This window comes from Tauraco erythrolophus, chromosome 6 (genome assembly GCF_009769465.1).
Source record: "Tauraco erythrolophus isolate bTauEry1 chromosome 6, bTauEry1.pri, whole genome shotgun sequence".
NCBI lineage: Eukaryota > Metazoa > Chordata > Aves > Musophagiformes > Musophagidae > Tauraco > Tauraco erythrolophus.
The window spans coordinates 28,900,116-28,919,225 of record NC_141470.1 but is presented as its reverse complement, the minus strand read 5'-3'; the positions used below and the strand labels follow the sequence as shown (position 1 = coordinate 28,919,225).

At 57.9% G+C, this 19,110-nt stretch overlaps 1 protein-coding gene across 2 annotated transcripts in view; it reads left to right on the top strand.

The window, feature by feature from the left end:
- Window positions 1-310: 310 nt before the first annotated feature.
- DGKZ (diacylglycerol kinase zeta) overlaps window positions 311-19,110 on the top strand; it is a 45,145-nt gene continuing 26,345 nt past the window's right edge. The window contains exons 1-2 of one of the 2 annotated variants that reach the window (XM_086612679.1): window positions 311-495; window positions 7,909-8,007. In XM_086612679.1, coding sequence (XP_086468805.1) covers window positions 311-495; window positions 7,909-8,007 — 284 coding nt within the window. The remainder of the gene's footprint in view (window positions 496-7,908; window positions 8,008-19,110) is intronic. The other variant, XM_086612680.1, reaches the window with a different exon arrangement.

Genomic DNA, 19,110 nt, shown 5'->3' with positions numbered 1-19,110 from the left:
CTTCCCGAGCGTGGGGCGGCGGCGGGGCTGACACTCGGCTTCCTGAGCCGGCAGCGCCGGGCATTGGGCCACGGGGCCGAGCCCGCTGCCGCGGCGGCGCGCCCCCAGCCCCGCTCGCCGGGCGGCGGCAGGGGGCGCTGCCGGCTCAGAGCGGCCTCCGCGGCCGCCGGTGCGCGGCCGCACTTCCTGCCCGCCTGCCGGCCCCGGCGGGGTGGGAGCCCCGGCCGGCCGCGCCGCCCCCCGCCCGCCCCCAGTCCCCTCCCCTGTCGCGGGGCGGCGGTAACGGCGGCGCCGAGCCCCCAGCCCGGTCATGGAGGCGGCGCGGCCCCCGCCGCCCGGCGGCTCGCCCTCCGCCTCCTCCTCCTCGTCCGCCGCCACCGCCGCCTCCTCTGGGGCGTCGGGCGGCGCCGAGCCCGAGCGGGGGCCGCCGGCGCCTCCGCTGGGCCGCCGGCACAGCAACAAGCGCTTCACCGGCCTCAAGCTCTTCGGGCGCAGGTGAGCACCGGGCGGCGCGGGCGGGCGGGCGGCAGCGGGACGGCGGGTGCCGCCGGCCGGGCGGGCTCCGGGCAGCGCCTCCCGCGCCGCCACGGCACTTGGCGGCGGGGTGGGGACCGGAGGAGGCCGGTCCCTCGGGGCGAGGGCTGGCCACGGGCGGCTGGAGCATCCTGAACGGAGGCTGCGGAGCCGCTGCCTCGCCTCCGCCCGAGGGGAGCCTCCCGCCGCCGGGCAGCTGTCAGCAGCCGCCGCCACATCCCGAACCCGTCCCACCAGACCCCGTGGAGGGGGCTGACCCCGGTCATAGAGTCGGAAACCGGCTGAGATCAACCGCCCAGGCATGTGGGACGTGGTGTGGCGATGGAGGGGGATGCGTTTGTGTTTGTTTTCCTCCTTTTGAGCTCTTGACACGAGCAATGGGAAGTCGGGAAGCATCGCCCTTGCTGCAGCCGCTCTCCTGCCCGGAGTGGTCAGAGCCTCATCTCTGGAGGATTTGTTCCCACCCGCTCAGATCTGCCCGTCTTTGTCCCTGCACACCCGTCCCGCACTTCAGCTGCGAGACTGGCAGTCCTGCAGTGCTGGGGCGATGGCTGTGTCTGTCCTTTGCTGCCTGCTGGGATGGATCCCAGCTTCCAGCTGCTGGGATCCCAGCTTCCAGCTGCCTCCTGCAGCCTTGCTCTTGGCCTCGTGGGATTTGAGGGATTCTCGGCCCGTGTAAGCAAAGGGGTGCCCCTGCCATCCGGAGATGTGTAAAAATGTTGTATGACTGAGATCTGAAGGGACCTTCAGAGGTCACCTGGTCCACCCTGCCACCTTTTAAGGTGCTGAATTCAGCACCTCAAATTCAGCAGGGCTGAATTTGATGAAGCTGCAGGTGTTGAGTTTTGAGTGTCACCAGGGTGGAGGCCGCACAGTCTGCCTGGACACCTGCTCCTGTGGTTTAGCTCCTGGGGATTTTTTTGTCCCTGATATCTGTTCAGAGTTTCCCTTGTTGCAGCCTGTGCTCTTTGTCTCTCAGGTTGTCACTGTGCACCTCTGAGCAGCCTCTGGCTCAGTCTTCTCTGTACCTTCCCATCAGGTAGCTGAAGGTGGTAATAATATTCCTCTTTAACCTTCTCTTCTGCAGGCCAAACCACCCCCATTACCTCAGCCTCTCCTTGTATCTGATAGCTGCTGCCCCAACTGTCTTGGTGGCCCTCTGCTGAACTTGCTACAGCTCGTCAGCATTTTTGGTATACAGCGGTGGGGACTGAAGCAGGATGCAGGGCTCCTGGCTGGTGTCATAGGCACTGGATGGAGGGGAAAGCCCTAGTTTCAAACTCCACAGCCAAGCTGGAGCTGAGAGTTGAGGGCTTGTAAGGTCACCTCACCATGGAGCAGTGCTCTCCTCTGCTGTGGTTTCAGAGCTGGTAGCAGTGGCTGCCTGGGGCTCCTGGCAGTCTCTGACCTGTCCCCAATACTGCATGGCATCTCTCTCTGTCTCCCAGGGGTTCGGGCTGCTATTCCTGCAAAGTATATCAGAGCCTACACCGAGAGGAAGTTCTCCACGTGCGAAAACCTTCTGTAGCTTGGACACATAGGGGAGAGGCAAAGTGGGACAGGCAGGAGGTGCCAAGCTGGAGGGGGCCAGCGTGCCTGCGTGGACGGCTGGAAATGCCCGTTGGGTTATTTGGTGCGTGGATGCTTCTCTCGCCCTTCTGCTCATGGTGGACCCGGTTTCCTCTGGCTCGGGGTGATGAATGCAGCACCTGGAGCTGCAGGGGAGTGAGGAGAGATTCCCACGTGCCTTGGAGAAGGAAGGGGCTCCCACGCATGCCTGTGGGAGGTGGGCTCAGTGGGAAGCCGTGCAGGATAATTGGCTGCATGCTTTTGAATTTGTGCCCACCTCAGTGTCAGAGCTGAGGGTGATGTGAAGTTCCACCTCCTCTGAGAAATTACAGGGGAAGGCTTCACTGCACTTTCTTTTGGTGAGAAGTACAGGCTGCCCCTACCCCCCAACTGCTTTCCAACAACCATCAGTGAGGAAATTTGCACCCCCTCCAATTCTGGGCTTTAGCCAGAGTGTGTGTGGCTGGGAAGTGGATCTAGAAGAAACTTAGGCAATGGGCAGGAGCTTGCCCACTAGCAGCAGTGAGTCTTTGGAGAGTCCTGGCTTCAAGGATAGAGGTCTCCCAAGGTGGGCATGTGCTGCTGGGCTCTGCCTGCAGTGACACAGGGAGGCACAGCCGAGGCCAGGAGGGGGACAGGTCCACAAAATGGCCAGAGAACTCGCCTTGTCCTGAGGGCAAGTGAGCCCCTGAGGGGATTTGAAGCAAAAGAAGGGCAAGCCCCGAGCTCTGGCCTCCAGCGGTACCTTAGTCCCCCTGTGTTTTGCAAGCAGGCTTATTTCTGTACCTTGTAATTGCCTTACAGGAGGGTGGAGTAATTGGCTCCTGAGCTGACGGAGACAAGTGCACAATACGTGCATCCGGGCCATGGATGGGTAATTCTTTTAATTGGGCTGATAAAGAGATTGGAGCTGATCAGATAATAGGTGGTTAGGATTAAATTTCCTCCCTAGGTGCCCGTTTCTTGTGCCGTGAGTGAACAGCACGGTTTACCCTTTCCAGGGGGGACGTGGGGAAGGAGTGCGAGTGCTGGGGACAAAGCCCCATCTTGCTTTCCCTCATGCCAGAGAGGTGGGATGCTGAAATGTTTCTTCCCTGTGGGCTTTAGGGTCTTACATATCCCCCTTCAGAGCAGGTATGTGTGATGGCCAGATCTGCTGCGGCAGCATAAGCAGGGAGTGTAGACACCATCGGGGCAGCCAGTGAGCAGTTGCCCTGCAGAAAGTGTGCGACCAAGTTTTCAGCTGTGGTCCTTTGGCAGGCCCAGCGTTGGGGCCTGCATGCGAGCCCAGGGGCGCCTGCCATGGCCCCAGGGAAGATCTGTGGGTGGCATGGCGTGTGGGTAAACGGCACGCGAGAAACTGAGCTGAGCACCCGCCTACGTCTTTCTGGGACGTCGCTTGTCACCATCTTTCTTACAAGCTTGACGTTCACACCCATGTGAAAGCTGGGGGAGATGTGCCGCTGGGATGGTTGCCCAGATTTCTTCATCCACGCTGTGCAGGCGAGTGGGTACCACCACGTCCCCTCGAACCTTCTGGCCCTTGGCTGGTGAGCCGGTCCAGCCATGGTGCAGGGCTTTGGGTTTGCTTTCCCCTAGCACGGGTGTGGTAGAGGGGCTGTGCGGTGGGGTAAGCCCCAGGCGCCCTGGCAGATGGTGGTGGGGAACCTGAACTTTGCGATCTGCATGCTGGTAGGCTGAGAGCAGCACTTACCTTGGGACAGGCTTTTTCACAATGCGCCTTGCTGCCAGCTGCCTGCTGAGCAATCCTCCTCCGTGCATGCAGCTTTTGCACACCTCTAGCTCTGAAACCTTCCGCCCTCTGCTCCCCATCAGCTCACAGGTGATGGGTGGCATTAGCTGGGCCAGTGACATCCGTGGGAGTCCCCAGCAGTCCCCTGCTGTGACACCTGGGCAGGTGGGATGTGCCGGGGGAGCTGTTCCAACTGCTGTGTTTGCTCTGCGCTCTCTGCTCCAGGCCTGACCTCCCATGGAGTGGCTCGGAGACACTTAATCTTGCCAGAGGAGAAAGGAAAAAAAAAAAAGTGCTGGACATGCTGAGCAGCTGTTGGCAGCAAACGCAGCCTCCCGGTGGGAGTGTTGGGATGAGACAAGGAAGGATCAGAGTATGGGAGGGCTGGGGCCCTCACTGGCATGGTCCCTGCCTGCTACCTGCCTCAACTCTCCAGCCTCGGCTCTGCTGCCCTCTCAAGATCAGAGCAGGGGCTGCTGCAGCATTGTGCACCCACTCTGGAGAAGGTGGCAGGACCTCTAATCTGCTTAGGAGTTGGAGCATCCCTTCCAGGAAACCCTATAATCTTCTCAAGGGACTGAGAGGAGGGAGGACAAGGGACCTCTTCCCTCCTGTGAACAAATACGATGGAAAGAGAGAAGTGCAGTGGAGGGTTAGGGAGGCACTGGAAGTGGGCACGGGTCTTTGCAAGGAGGGAGTGTTAAGAGGGGAGAGGCAGAGCCATGCGTGTTGTGAGGGGGGAGAGTTTGGGGGATGTTTGGTTGCCTGGGTCCTCTTGGGGACTAAGAGCAGATGCTTGTAGGGTGAGGCCAGCCCTCGGGGATAGGGGGATGCTCTCATGGAAGGCAACCTGAGCTCCCACAGGTGGTTGGGGGATGCAGCGTAGGATTTCCTTCTCTCTTCGTGATGTCGTGCCTGGGGAGCAGGCAGTCTCCAGAGACTTGGCAAAGCCTCTAAATATAACTTCCAGCTCTGCTCTCAGTGGAGCTCTAGTTTCTTTTTCCCAGGTGACTCTGAGCTGAAGCTTCTGAGTTAACTTTCAGCCACGCATTCACTTGCTTGCTGGCTCCTGTAAAGGGATGCTGACTTTGGGACACTGAGCTTGGGAGCAGAGCTAGGGCTGCAGGCTGAGGCTTAGGCTCCTTGACCCTTAGGTCTGTAAACCATCCTTTTCAGAAGAGATGGGGACTGGCAGGAGGTGAATTCCTTCTGCTGGAGACTTTCAGAGGTAGGGACTCTGGTGCAAGACCTACTTGGGGACATGGACAAGGTGTGGAAATAGGGGAAACCCGTCCTGCTGGTTCTTGAGCTGGCACCAGGCTCCGAGGGAATAAGTGCCTCTCTCTTTGTGATCCTGAATCCAGGAGCCTTCCCCAGGCCAGCTCTGCAGTATTAGAAAAGTGATACCCCGTGTTTCTGTTGCAACTTGCAGGCCTGGCAGCAGCCACAGTCCCTTCTCGGGAGCTGAGAGGCCGCCTTCTTCTCCCCATCAGGACATCAGGTGGAGGGTGAAGCTCTGCCAAGGCAAGCGATGACACTGCGCTGGCCAGGCCAGTGGTGATGCAGTCCTCCGGTTCGTGCCGGACATGTGTGTTAGACCCAGCACTGTTCTCCTCCTGCCTGTGGTTTGGGGCTTGATGCCTGTGGGTGTTTAACTTTGTAGTTAGCTGTGAGCTCTGCCCCCAGAGGAAACTCTTCCTCATTGCACCAGGGACTGAGAGGACCTCTTCCCAGTCCCTGCCACCATCCCAGACAGTAGGAGTTAATGGGCCTCCTGCCTCAGCCCTGCCTGCTGGGCAGGTTGTGCTGTCTGGGTTAGGCTGCCGATTCCAGTTTCTACCTGCAGCCGTTGCTCCCGTGCCTGGGAACAGCCTGTCTGAGCTTTGCCCATCTCACAGCTGTCAGCCTTTCCCGGTGGTTCAGGGCCTGGGGAAAAGAGCGAAGCATCCCCCGTCTCAGAGGAGCCCCCTGCATTGGGGGATGCTGCCCAAGATGCGGGTGCAGGGTGGTAGGTGCATGGCACTAGTGTGGGAAGCCCCTCACTGGGGGCACACAGAGGTCTGGCCAGAGGTAGTTGCACCTTTGGCTGCTGTCCCGTCCTCCATGTGCCCCGAGTAAGTGGGAGATGCCTCCAGTGCTCCTCACGGGCTGCTGCCGGACAGCATGGCTGAACTGCTGCTGCTGCTCCCTGGGCAGTACTGCAGGATGCTGGCTCACAGTGGCCTCTAGCCACACCACAGCCTGGTCCCAGCCTTGCGGAGGGATGCTCCCAGCCAGAGAGATGTGAAAATCTCACCCGGGACCAGCAGGGAAGAGCTTGGTGCTCACCCCTTCCCTGGCTCTGCTCACCCCATCTATCTCCCTTCCCCTACTTGCCAGCTGCAGCTTGGCTCTCTGCAGGGTGGCAGCAGTCTCGGCTCCGAAACACGTTGTGGCTTTGCAGAAAGTCACATGGCCCTGCTGGCTGGCTGTCCCAGGAAGTCAGGGGAGCTAACGAAGAGGCTCGTTGCAGAGGGTTTTCCCCTTGTTTTGGCGCAGCTTGGCTCCCACAGGAAATGTGGGGGCCGGAACAGCCTGTCCCTTGCTTATTGTTGGCAGCCCAGGTGCGGATCTAGAGCCAAAGCGCAGGGGGACCGACTCTTTCCTGCCTGCTCCCTGCTGGCTGGGGAGGTCCCGCCTCCTCTCCCGGGCAGGGTTCACCGGTGGGATGAGGATGGAGAGTCATGGGGTAGAAGTACCTAAGACAGCTCGGAGCCTCTTCCTGAGCTCCAGGTTTCCGAGCACAGCCCATAGTCAGCCCAGAGAGGAAGCGGGGGGCTGTGCAGCTGGCCACGTGCCGGCCCCTCCGTGTGAAAGTTCCCTCTCAATCAGATTATCTGTATCTCGTCCTGCCTTGCTGCCCCAGCCCTGGCCGAGAGCCGCTCGGATCTAGTGCTAAGCCTCTTACCGCCCAAGCCGGAGGTCACCACGCAAGGGGACGTGGCGTGGGGCACTCTGGCAGCAGGCGCCCAGCAGCTGCCACTGCTGAAATGTGGTGGGGGCAGGGGGGGAATATTTTCTGAAGGGATTTTGCACCCGTTGGAGGCTGGCAGATGGCAGGATTAAGAGGTGGCGGGGCTCTTGTCCCTTGAGAGCTGCTGGGATGCTCGGTCTGAGGCAGCTCACTCCACAGCCTGGCTCCAGGCTGGGCTACGGGTTGGCCTGGGGCTAGGAGATGCTCCGGCAGAGGCTGCCGGTGAAGACCACCCCGTCTGGGCTCGAACAACAGCGTCACCCACCCACGAGTTTTCTTGTCGTTTGAATAATGGAGGAAGCAGATGTGGTGGGGGTGGGTGTCGGAGGAGTCCCCCTCTGCGCTGGGTCACAAAGAGCTTTTCTCCCCAGCCCCTGGCTGGCGGTGGGTCGGGGCTCCCAGGGCTCAGTGCCTGCATGCAGGGACCAGAGGGTTGGGAGCAGGTGAGCTGCCCTACCCTGCCCAAACAATGCTGCTCCTTGCAAGGCTTGGCGAGTGCCTTCATGATTTATTTGAAATTCAAATCTATGCCCAGACCCAGCGGTCAAGGTGAAGGCTGCCAGGAGCCGGGCTGGCACAAGGGAGGAGAGAGGGAAGCAGGGCTCCCTCTCCGTGCTGGCCTGGTCCTGGTCCCTGAGCCATGCACCCCGTAGAAGTGCAGGGCCTGGGCACCCTTAGGCTCTTGCAGCTGGCTGGGTTGGGCTGGAGGTGATTCTGGACTGGGCTGGGTTCGTATCACAGAGCCAGAGTGTAGTGCTTGTTGTCTGCTGACTGGCTTTGAAGGGAGAAATGGCCTTGGTGATCCCAGCTCCATGGGCATGTTGCCTGCATTGGCCTCCATGGCTGGCAGCAGAGGTGGTGACGTGGGTGCGATTGAGGCCCCTGGGATCTGCAGACCCTGAGGCTGTGGGGAAAGTGCATGGGGAGGAGGGATGGCACCAGGGCAGTGAAGCTGTGGAGGGGGAGGACAGTGCCGTGTGCCAGTTGGCCAGGCGTGTTTATGAGGAGGGCTTGCTGACCACTCTCTTTGTGTCCTTAGACTCCAGCTGCCCCACAAAGGTGTCTTCCCTTGTCTCCAGGGCAGCCAGCCCGGCCGATGGGGATCCAGGAGGATAAAGCACCGGCCGGCGGTGTATAAGTATGTGGTATTTTTATTGGCTTGCACAGGCTGTGCAGTCCCAGCAGCTGCTGCAACGTTCCTGCTCAAGAGCTCTCCTCCCTCCCACCCACGTCTCACCCCACGTCACCCTCTTGTGTCTGCACTAACCAAGGCCACCGAAAGCCAGGCTGCCTGCCTGCCTGCTGCCTGTGTCACTAACCTTGTTCTAGAGGGCAGATCGCTGCCAGAGTTTTCATCAGCTAACACGGCAGTCCCCGTTTTGCTGGTGTTTGAGGTGAAGGTCAGTTGAGGTCTTCCTCCTCCATGTCCTAGCTGTTGTGGGCACAAAGGCCGTAGCACCTAGACCCTGTGCATGCTGAGCACTTTGAAGACCTAAGATGACAGCACCAAGGGGGTGCTTTAGCCAAATGGCCAAAGCAGCCTCAAGTTCAGCAGGGCTGGGGCTGCCACATACGGTGAGACACCCAGGACCTGGGAGGCAGTCACGATTGCTGGGACATCGTTGCTGTGTGGGAGCCAGTACCTAGGCTAGCCATGGTGCTGGGGGGCTGATGAGCGCTCCCAAAGAGATGTGGAGGTAGGGACAAGTCCCAGGTCCCATTCCCAGGCTCCCTACGCCATGATCTTTGTGGAGCAGCACGTCAGCCTGGTCAGGATTTGGCTGCTCTTGTGTGAGTGCCGCACAGAAGTGCCGCGGTGGAAGACCCCCACTGAGGCCCACTGCTTCCCAGTTTCTGCTTAGACGGTTTCTCTGGGTATCGCCCTGTCTGCATGGCGTCCTGGGCTGTCCCGAGTTTCCCACTCTGTCGCCTGACCTTGTAGACACAAAAGTCTCGTGTCCCAGCGCTGCTCGGGAGTCCCGTGGTCAGAGCTGTCGGGGGCGAGGGGCGGTGTGGCTGGTCAGTGCTCTGCAGAGGGGAGGCAGATGGGGTTTGCAGAGGGCCAGAGTGCCGTGAGTTGAACACCAGAGGGCACGGTCGCTCTTCGCTGCTCTGCTGCACAGCTCCGGCCCTCTCTCTGGGGCTGCCTCGCCAGGGTGTTGTGGCACGTCCGCACTGCAGGGTCGCTGGCCTTGTCTCCTCGCTCCTAGTTTTGTTTTCCCTTCTTCTGCAGGGGAGGGCTTTGCAAAGCGTCCGCGCGGAGCTTTTTTCTGCGCCTCCGTGGGTGAAGTGGCTGCTGAGCTCGCTGGCTTAAGCTTGTCAGCCGCTGTTGCGAGCTGGCTGATGCTCTGAGGCAAAGCCTCCAGCCAAGGCAGCTGTCAGCCGGCTTGCCGCTGCACGGGCTTGCGTGGCCTGGTAGTGCTTGGATCTGCACAGTGGCAACCTCTGCAACTGGAGCCTGGGTTACTCTCCCCGCTCCGGTGGTCTCTGGAGCATCTGGTGTCACCTTGTGGGAGTGGGAGCAGAGAAACTTGGGAGCAGAGTGAGGTGGCCCTGATCTATCAGCCTGCAGTGAAGTGTTAGCCCGTGCCGGGAAGGGAGAGAGTGGTCTACTCCCTGCACCGGCAGTGCCTCTTCCCCTGGGATCTGCTCCCTGAAGAATGGCGGGAGAAAAGAGCCTGTCAGTGAGGCTGCAGAAGCTGGCAGACGTGAGGATGTTAGGATGAGAAAAGAAAAGGAAACACGTAAGAGCAGATACGCTGAGGGCATTTAGAACAAAAAGGGTGGAGGAGCGAAAAAAATATCAACTTCTCAGCCTGCCCTCCCATTTGTAGCAGAGGGACAAGCTGACATTTAGCAAAACCAAGAAGGGATGGATTTAACATTGCGAAAAGGAGTTATGGAGGGAAAGACTTGGTAGCTCACTGCCACGAGGCGAAAAAGTGAAACCAAAGATTAGACTTGATATCAGTAACAGGGTCACAGTTAAACCAACAAATGCCTTTCTGGTGGCAAGTCGGCATGTGCTTTGCTTAGTCACAGGGTCACGATGAAGGCTTGGGACACAGAAATAGGAGGTGTCTTTCCTGTCTCAGCCTCAGACTTTGCTGAGCGAGAGATCACTGGAGACCAAGTTTCTCAGGGATGCTGAGCAGTCTCCCCCTTGCAGACACCTGCAGGGGCTGCCACTTGTGGTGTGGTTTCAGGTGCGTGGGACCAGGGTCTCCTCACTTGGAAAACCCTCCTCAGGGCTGTGTGGGGCTGGGGAGCCCCTTGGCTTGGAGCAGTGGTTTCTTCTTGAACACGGCAGACTGAAACCTGTGACAGCAGTGCGGTGAGACGAAGGTCTCCCTCACCACCCATTCGCCTGTGTGCATGTTTGCACGGTGATGGCTTAGTAAGTCACGGGGGGAAGGAGGAGAATGGCAGCAGGAAAGTTTGTCTGGCTGGCTTGGGGAAAGGGCTCTTGGGCTTCCCACTCCTGCCGCCTCCAGGGAAAGGGACTTGGAAAACCAATGACCTGGTCTCTTGCTGGTCTGCTTGACTTGGAAGGGATTTTGGGGCCAGCTAGAATCCGCCCTGGGCACCTCTCTGGGCTGTTTCTATTTGCAAGTCCAGGTCCTGCCAACCCAGGAGGGAGATGGGACTGTGGTGGGGATGAGGAGCAGCAGGCGATGTCAGCAGGTGTCTCTGCCATGCATAGACCACAGGGGACAGGGAGAGCAGGGCGGGCACGGGGCAGTTGGAGAGAAGCTCCGTTGGCTGGAGATGGGGCTGGGGAGGAACTGCACATGTCTCTTACCTGGCTTCTTTGCTCTGATTGAGCGGCTAGTTACAGCACGATTTTAATTTCCTCTTTGATGAAACATCCTGCCAGTCTTAGTAAGTGGGTCATAACGTGATGGACTGGGGACTGTTCCACAGCCTCTTCTCTTCCTGTGGTCACAACCGGCACTGTGGCTGCGAAGACACCAGGACCTGGTCAGCTGCTAGTGGCAGCTGGCCCTTTCCTGGCACTGGGAAAGGAAGTCCGAAGGACGCCTACCCTGTGTAGGGAAAGGGGCAGAGCCTTCCATCCTTTGGCACCTGCTAAATTTGAGGAGAGGGCTGAGCAGAGGTGAACATCTCCTCCTGCCTGCCCTGGGCATCTCTAGCTCCCCTTCCCCATTGGTGTTGTGAGAAAAGGGCCAAACGCAGTCACCGCAGCAGGTTTGGCAGTGGAGAGGTTTGCTTACTTACGTATCCTCACCCGCCCCTGGCTCCCGCTGCATCGCAAAGGCCAGTCACTCCTTCTGCCGTGACAGAGACCGTGACAGTGGTGGTAGCTCAACCTGGCCTGGCTCCCCTGTGGTTAATGGTTTCCTGTGAACCTCTTTCAAGATACCCATTGCAGAAGGCAGCCAGCCACCTTCACCATGCTGGCAGCAGCCTCCCCTGACGTTCTGCTATGATGGCTTTACTGCAGTCTCTCTTCAGGCCCTGGGGAGCACTGGGCATGGTCCAAACGCACGCACACTCCTACACGCAGAGGAGAAGAGCTCCCTATCTAATTTTAGCCGTGGCATGTAGGCAAGGGGAAGGGGCAGGCAGGAGGACGCAGGGTGTGAAAGGACAAGCGAGGTCCCAGCTGCGGGTGCTGACTCAGTAGGGCCACGTGCGTGGCCACGGGCTCCAACTGCTGTGTAAATGACCAAAATAACAAATAACAATGGCCAGTGACTCACGCTTTGCAGGCATCGTGGAGAAAGCTGGCCTTCGGCATGACCCCCCCCTCCCCTCACTGCACAGGCCAAAGCGGAGATGGGTTTTGCGGCCCCAAAAGGGAGCTGGGTTGTGTTTGACCAGGAGCAAGTCCCTGGGGGCAGCTGGGGGACCCGGATTGCAGTGAAGCATGACGGGGAAGTCCCCAGCCTGGCTGTGAGAGGTCCCATGGGGAAGTTTGTACAACAAGTGGAGGTTAAAAGTTCCTGAGACATCTGTGAAGCTGGCCTGGACCAGACACCATCCATAACTCAGGAGCAAGCTGCTTCCTGTGCACGAACATGGGTTCTCCGTGGCAGGTGGCTCGTGCAAACCCCTTTATCCTTGTTGAGGTCTCAAGGTGGTGGGAGAGAATTGCCTCCTCGGCAGGTTCTTCCCCTTCTCTTCTTCTTGCCGCTCCGAGGGAAGCGGTGCTATCCCTTAGCCGCAGTTGGGTGCTCAGAGGGCAGCTGGTCACTGGCGGGGACCTCTCTCTTTCTGGGCCCCCCTCTGGTACATGCTCCTCCGGCCGAGGGCGAGCCAGCCTCGGGACTGCTCGGAGAGGAAGTGCAGTTGGTTATTTTAACGAGCGCCGTCAGGGTTTGCAGCGCGGGGAGGAGGCGGAGGGAGAAGCTGAGCGCTCACTCTCCAAACTAGGACTTGGTTGGGAGGGCTGGCCCGCCGCTGCTGCGCGGCCACCGCCACCCGCTTGGCACCTGCTGGGACCCCTGCGCCGCTCCAGATCAGGTCACGGGGGCTTCTCCCCACGCTCTCCCCTTCTCTCCTCTTCTTCCTCTTCCTCCTCATTAGTCCCTCACACTTTGCTGCTTCTGCTTGTGCCGGGTGGGGGATGGGAGGGGGCCGGGGGAGGCAGGTGGGTATGGTCTGAGCACATAGCGGGTTCTGTTCCACTGGGGAGAGGCAGAGGGAGGCAGACCCCAGGGTCATCCCTGAGACCCTCAGCTTCGCTCCTGCTGAGCTGTTTTTGCTCCTGGAGGCTGGAGCAAGCATGGGGAGGCTATGAGCAGTCCCCAGGGCTGCTGAGGCAGGGGGCTCTGCGAAGTGCAGCTGCCATGGCGCTTGGAGGCACTTGGCTGCTGTGTCCCTTTTGGAAGGAGGGCAGGAGTTTTCCCTGCCAGAGGTGCATTTCCAGCTGCCTGGTCTGCTGCCTGTTACGGCAACTGGCTGCATCCTGCCAGCCTGTGTGTCATGGGAGGGCAGTGGGAAATCTGCGGGTGGCAGAGGACAGCAGCGTGGGGAGCCAGCCTGTGCCGCGCCAAGACCCCTGGACCCCAGCCGCTTTGCCCTGGGGTAGTTTAGGGAAGCAGGACAGACTTACGGGCTTCTTGCATCTCCCCAGGAGCTGGTGGCAGTGAGGTGCCCTGCTTCTCCCTGCTTGGGAGTAGTGGGATGCCCTTCCCGATCCCTGCCGTGGGCCGAAGGGAGGCACGCAGCTCCCATCTTTCTGTTATCAGTGCCTGTAGCTGAGCGCCAGAGGCTCTCTCAACTTTGCTTTGGGAGATACAAAGGTCTTTGCATGCCTTTGGGAGGTCCAAAGACTTCCCAGCCTTGGGAATCGCTGCTGTGCTCTGCATCTGCCACGCTGCAGCTTTACACCGGGTTCCTCGCCATCTCCCTGGGGCTGCTGCCCTGGGCAGACGCTGCGTGTTGCCCTGCCCAGGGCAGCACCATGCCAGGATGTTTGTCCCCGCATGCAGGGGGAAAACTCCAGGGCTGCTTGGGGAGTTTGGATCAGACAGCTGGGCTGTGAGACTGATCTCCCTTTAAATAGCACGTCCCTCACGTCCCTCGAGTATGGGAGGTGCAGATCTGTGCGTACTGACGGAGGGGGACCAGCCCTGGGGACGATGGTAGGAATCTGCTAAAGAAACCACAGACTGGACACCCAAATTCCCGAGCCCCCCACCGCTTTGCTTCATGCATGTCACTCTGCAAAGGGAGCTCAGAGAGACAGAAGAAACACTCCAAGTCCTTCCCCGCCTGCGTCGCTGGTCTTGCTGATGGGACCAAAATAGAAACTGCATGGCCAGCCTCTCCCCTGGACGCTGCTCTGCCTCTGCCCCGGCACACTGGTGGTGGTTACTCACCCTTGCGTTTCATCCCGGATTAATTTGCTGCCCGAGGCCGTCAATCTTGCCGTTTGACTCCCCAGCCAAACACAGCGACAGATTGTTTAAATCAGGGCTGTCAGGTTTCTTGATAACCAGGAGGCAGATTATTTACTGTAGTGGCAAATAAACTTCATAATGTTATGATGGTGGAAAGTTGTCAAGGGATATGAATGCCTGGAGTCAGCCCAGGAGCCTCCAAGGAGACGACTTTGGTTTAAATTAAGATAAAACACTGTCTTCCATGGATTTGGGGAAGGAAATCTCATTGTTGTAATGGGAACATTACTCTGAGCCTTAGGGCTGGCAAACTCTTGACTTTATGAAGCGTAAGTGGAGGTTCTGAGCTAGTCTGGCAGATGTGCCTTAGAGCACATCTCAGGTTCGCCCTGAGAAGGCACTGAAGGGGAGGTGGCACCAGGGTGTTGTGCAGAGCTTGGAGAGAGACAGGACTAGAAGGACATGGGGTTCTGCTAGGAACTGTAAAAATGTCTCAGGCCTTTCTGCTCCCGGGCCCTGTTCTCCCAGCAAGTCAAACTTGTGAAGGGCCAGGCAGGAGGGTGGGATAGCTGATCCCTTTTGCCTTGCCTTGGTGGGGACTGCACTCAGGTCACCGCATGGCCTTGGGCAGTTCCTTCCTCCTGGCTTTGCCCATTGGAGAAGCTTCCCGTGACAAGCCGCAAACCACTGTGGTGGTTTGTTTCTTTGCCTTGCCTACAACCCCCCGCAACGAGCTGCCAGTGCCTGTCCCTGCACCTGTCCCCCTGCCTTGCTCGTTCAAAGAAGGTGGCTTAGAGACTGCATCTCCTCAGTATGACATCTCCAGCTCCCAACAGAGTACGAATACCCTGAAAGTGGTGTGGGGTTAAAGTTCGTGGCCGTGTCTCATCCCTGGTGTGGACTGCGTGGTGATCCACCCATGGTACCCATAGTCAGAAGTGATGCTGAGCTGATGATGCTGAGCTGTCGCTGCCAGCCTGGGTGTGCCTCGAAATTCCTGTCCCCTGAAATAAACCCTGTGGGCGAGTTTTGCTTCTGACCAGCTTGTGCAGGGATCCCATTACCCTTTCGTGTCTGGGTGCGTCAGGATATTTGTATCAGGTCCACTTGCTGGCACTGCTGTGATGCCATGGAGCAGAGGTGTCTGTGTGTGGGAGCAGGAGGCTGCAAGTTGTTCTCTTGCTCAGCCACGTGCAAGCTGGGTACAAAGAGGCCAAACTGACGTTGCTGCCCTTCTGTTGTGAAGCAGTGCAGTCCTGGAGCCTCCAGGCTGGTCAACCAAAGTGCCCAGTAGCACTGACAGGTCTCGGAGCAAGTTAGCAGAGCCCTTAGATGTTGTCAGAGGTACCTTGCCCTTGCTGTCCATGCTCAGTAGCTCTGGCAGGGTCCTCTACACAGCTCCCTGCAGAGAGGGGTGCTGGGGCTGCATGTGCAGAGACCTCAGGGCTGGGAGGAGGTCCTCTGCAGCTGCGTGCGTGTAACCACCAGCCGGTTTCTAAGCCCTTGCCTTGCTTTTTCAGTAGGAGGGAGGTCTGAAGTCCTCTAGATCAACACTGGGGCTCGCTGAGAGATAGGTGAGGACCTCTGAGTGCCCTGCAAGGACCAGAAACTGCCTTCTGCAGCCTGAACAGGCAACCTTAAGGTTGCAGCAGTAATCTCTGCAGTATGAAGGTGACAGTACAACTGAGGATGTCCTTGGCTGCGGTTTGCCCTGGGAATGCCTTGCTCTTGCAGCTTTGAGATCCTGGGAGCGAGATGTTGTGTAGGCGGTGACACTTGTTGCAGTAGATCAAATGAATTAATCTTAAAATAGAAGGTGAGCACAGCCTGTAGCCCACCCCTCACGATGCTTTCAAAGGCTCATGGTTTGGGTGGAGCCTCCCTAGCCCTGTGCTAGGAGGAGCAGCATCTCCTTTCTCATGCTGGACCCAGCACGGGGAAGCTCCTGACTTTGTTTTGTACGTGTGAGGTAAGAGAGATTACAACCGGAATGGAAATTTTGGGTAGAAACAAGTTGCAGAGTTTGGGAACTTGCTGATCACTGCTCACCTCACCGCAACCAAAGCCTTGAGAGCTGCGCCATGTCTTGACCAGCATGTTCCTCTCCCCATCTGGCACGGGGACATCTCATCTGTGCCGGCTGCTCTTTGTGGCACATCAGAAGGGCTGGCCAGGGAGCTCGAGGGAGAGAAGAGGTCAGTGACTGATGCCTGGGAGCAGGATGGGAGAGCAGGGACAGGATCTCAGCAGGGGTGGTGTGGCGATGACGGCAGACATGGGAAGACTGAGTATCAGAGCACTGAAAGGATGCAGGGGGTGCAAGTTTGTGATGGAAACTGAGGCTGAAGGCAAGCAGTGGTCTGTCAGAGAGGCAGGGATGAGCAGCAGCTCCCTGGATGGGCTCCTGTGCTCTTGTCCCTCAGTCCCTCTGGTGTCCTGGCAGGGAGGAGACAGAGAGGAAGAAGCCCAGGAGATCTTGGTGTCACGCAGGGGTGGCTATTATTAACACACTTTCCCTGTGGTTGAGCTGTGCAAGTCAAGTGTCCTTGCCAAGGGAAAACAGCTGAAATGGGCTGTAAACTGAAATGGGCTCCTGCTTGCATGCTGCCAGCTCTGGTGCCGCAGCAGCTCCCCAGCACTCACAGCAAGCTGGGCCACAGCCAGCCACCGTCAAGACAGGTGCTCGTCATGGAACAGGGCAAAACTCTCGGACTTCTTTCCCTTGCTGTAGCCCTGCCATTGGAAAAAACGCTTCCCAGCCAACTAACTGGAGGTTTGATGAAAGGTTGGGAGGAGCTGATGGTGTTTTTTCAAGTCCAGGCTTCTCTAGGGCTCAAGGCTTGTGTGTTGTGCTGCTGGTGGTGTCCTGCAGGAGGGTCCTCTTGCCACCCTTGGTGCCAGGAGAGAGGTGCCAGGTTTGGCACTGTATGAAGGTAACTCGGGATCTCTCTTACTTCTGGGCACTGGCGAGAAGAACCAGGCTGCTGGAGGGACAAAGGAAATAACAACATGGAGGACGGGCCAAGCAGGTGTGTGGCACAGCATCCCTCTGCATGTCTAAGGGCACAGAGGGCCTGTTTGGGACTGTACATGGGGGTTTGCTTCAGGCTAGGGAAACAAAGCAGAATAACGGAGCTGAATATCAAGAAGCTCCTCCTGACGTGGGCAGAGCCTATGCCTTGAGGGACACTGTGTGTTTAGCCCTAGGAGTCAGCCTGTCTGGTTTTGGAGCTACCACCACTGCAGGAGGGATGGCTGCTGCATGTCTGGAGAGCAGGGTCTCCATATCAGCTGATCAGCAAGCTCTGTGTCCACTGAACTTACAAGACGCAAGTTTTTCCGCTTTGATCCCTGCTTGGCTTTCCAAGGGCATTTAGATCCTGCCACCGAGGTTATCTCTGTCTTTAGACTCTGAGTGCCCAGGGAGCTTCCTGCAGCAGCCCCCTTCTTGCCCAGCTCTCGAGGACAGCACTACTGCCTGCCTGTGCTCCAGGACATGTTCCTGCTTCAGCAGCATCTCTTCCTACCAGTGCCAGGTAGGGAGCATAGGAGGCTGGGGAGCTCTGAGGGGTCTAGTAAGAATAAAAAATCTCCCCAGAGCTCCGACTGCAGATCATGAGCAAACCAGAGCTGCTGGCTCCTTCCTCCTTCACAGAAGGAGATTGAAATGATAGTGCAAAGCTGCTTGTAAGTAGAATTGATATCCTAGAGCGTGCAGCAGTACTTCCTTTCCCTCCCACCCTGCAAATGCCAGACTGCCTCCATCCAGCCTCCTTACTTAATTGAGCCGAGGGATGCAGCCTGCAGAACAGCCACAGGTGCTGGCTGTTCTCCATCTTGTCTCAGTGACAAGCAGTGGAGATCCTAGAGATGTGCTGGTGTTAGGCCAGGGGCTTCCAGGGCTTGGCTCCTCTCCACCCAGTGTGTGGTTCCCCAGCTGCTCTGCATGCAGCTCTGCTGTTGCACATCAACCCTGGGCACCCCTGGCAATCGGTCCGTCTGCTCTGCCAGCGGCAGCTCTCAATGCCTGCGACACACCATTTGGAGCTCAGATTGGAAGTAAGTTGCAAGAGGTTGGGAATATCTTTACCGTCGTATCTGAGCTGCCATGTGGTGCTGTTGTGGGCTGTCAGATGGTTGCCTGGTGATAACCTTCACTACTGATGGCTGGAGCATGAGTCCATGTGCCACTTGCAGACAGCCCTGAAGATAAAAAGGGCCATAATCAGCTAGTGCCCAAACATAAATGTCAAGCCAAGGTTGTTCTAGCAGATTTCCTCATGAGGCTGTGGTGCAAAAAGGAAGGAAGCTGTGTTGAGAGACCTTCCTGCCCATAGCAGCAGCCCAGCAAACAGTACAGCAGCTTCATGCTAGTGGAATATCTGGGGCAGGAGGGAGCAGCCATTCAGCTCATTCGGGATGTAGTTGGAGAGCATGCCTCACCCAGCAGCTAAAGCCAGCCAAGAAGGGTCGGCTGCAGCGTACCTCACTCAGGCAGGGTTCTCTCTCGGGTTTTTTGACGTTTTAATTGTTCGGACAATTTTTAACACCTATTGGTGATGATGCAGTTTACTGTGCATGATCATCTACTGTGCATCGTCCTGCAGACGACAGAGAGAAGGAACAGGAATGGAGCACTGCAGTGTTGGGAAGGCACTGTAAACAGGGTGATCAGCAAAACGTGCTTTTGCCCTCTGCAAAGCTGCATGGGCCTCGGCGGTGTGATAGTTAAACCTGCTGGTGACCAGGTAGCGCTGGATGTACCTGCGTTGCTCACTGTGGTGGGACTTGAGAAATCTCTGTGAGGAGGTGGCACTTTGGATTTGCTTTCAGTTCAGCCAGGCTTTGGGTGCCCTGATGCTGCTCTCTGAGCTGCAGATTCCTCTGGAGGGCATCGCTGTCCTTCCTTCCCTCCTTGTGCTACCTTAGTGTGGACATGGCAACAAGACTGTAGAAACTGAAGAGCTGGCTTCGGCTTCCTTGCATACCTTGGCTGGGGGAGACTGAACCAAGCCTGACCTTTGCCAAAATTACAAACTTGGCTTTGTACTCCTCCAAGAGCCATAGAGGTACAGCCCGATGGGTTGTGGATGGTACACGCACAAAGCAAAAGCTCCAGTCTGTGGTACAGAAAATAGCATAAGAAAAAAACACAGAAAATGTCCCATTGTACATGCATATCTCAAACAGAAAGGGAAACTTCTGACAAGTTTGCCTGTTTGCATGGACCTCGGGCGGTGGAGGTTTGGGCCAGGGTGTTCTTCTGAAGATCCTCTGGTATTGCTGACCTGCAAGCAAGTGCACAAAAGAGCATGAGAAGGAAGGAAGGTAGAAGCAAGTGCAGCAGGTGCCAACCTTAGTGCAGTGGTGGG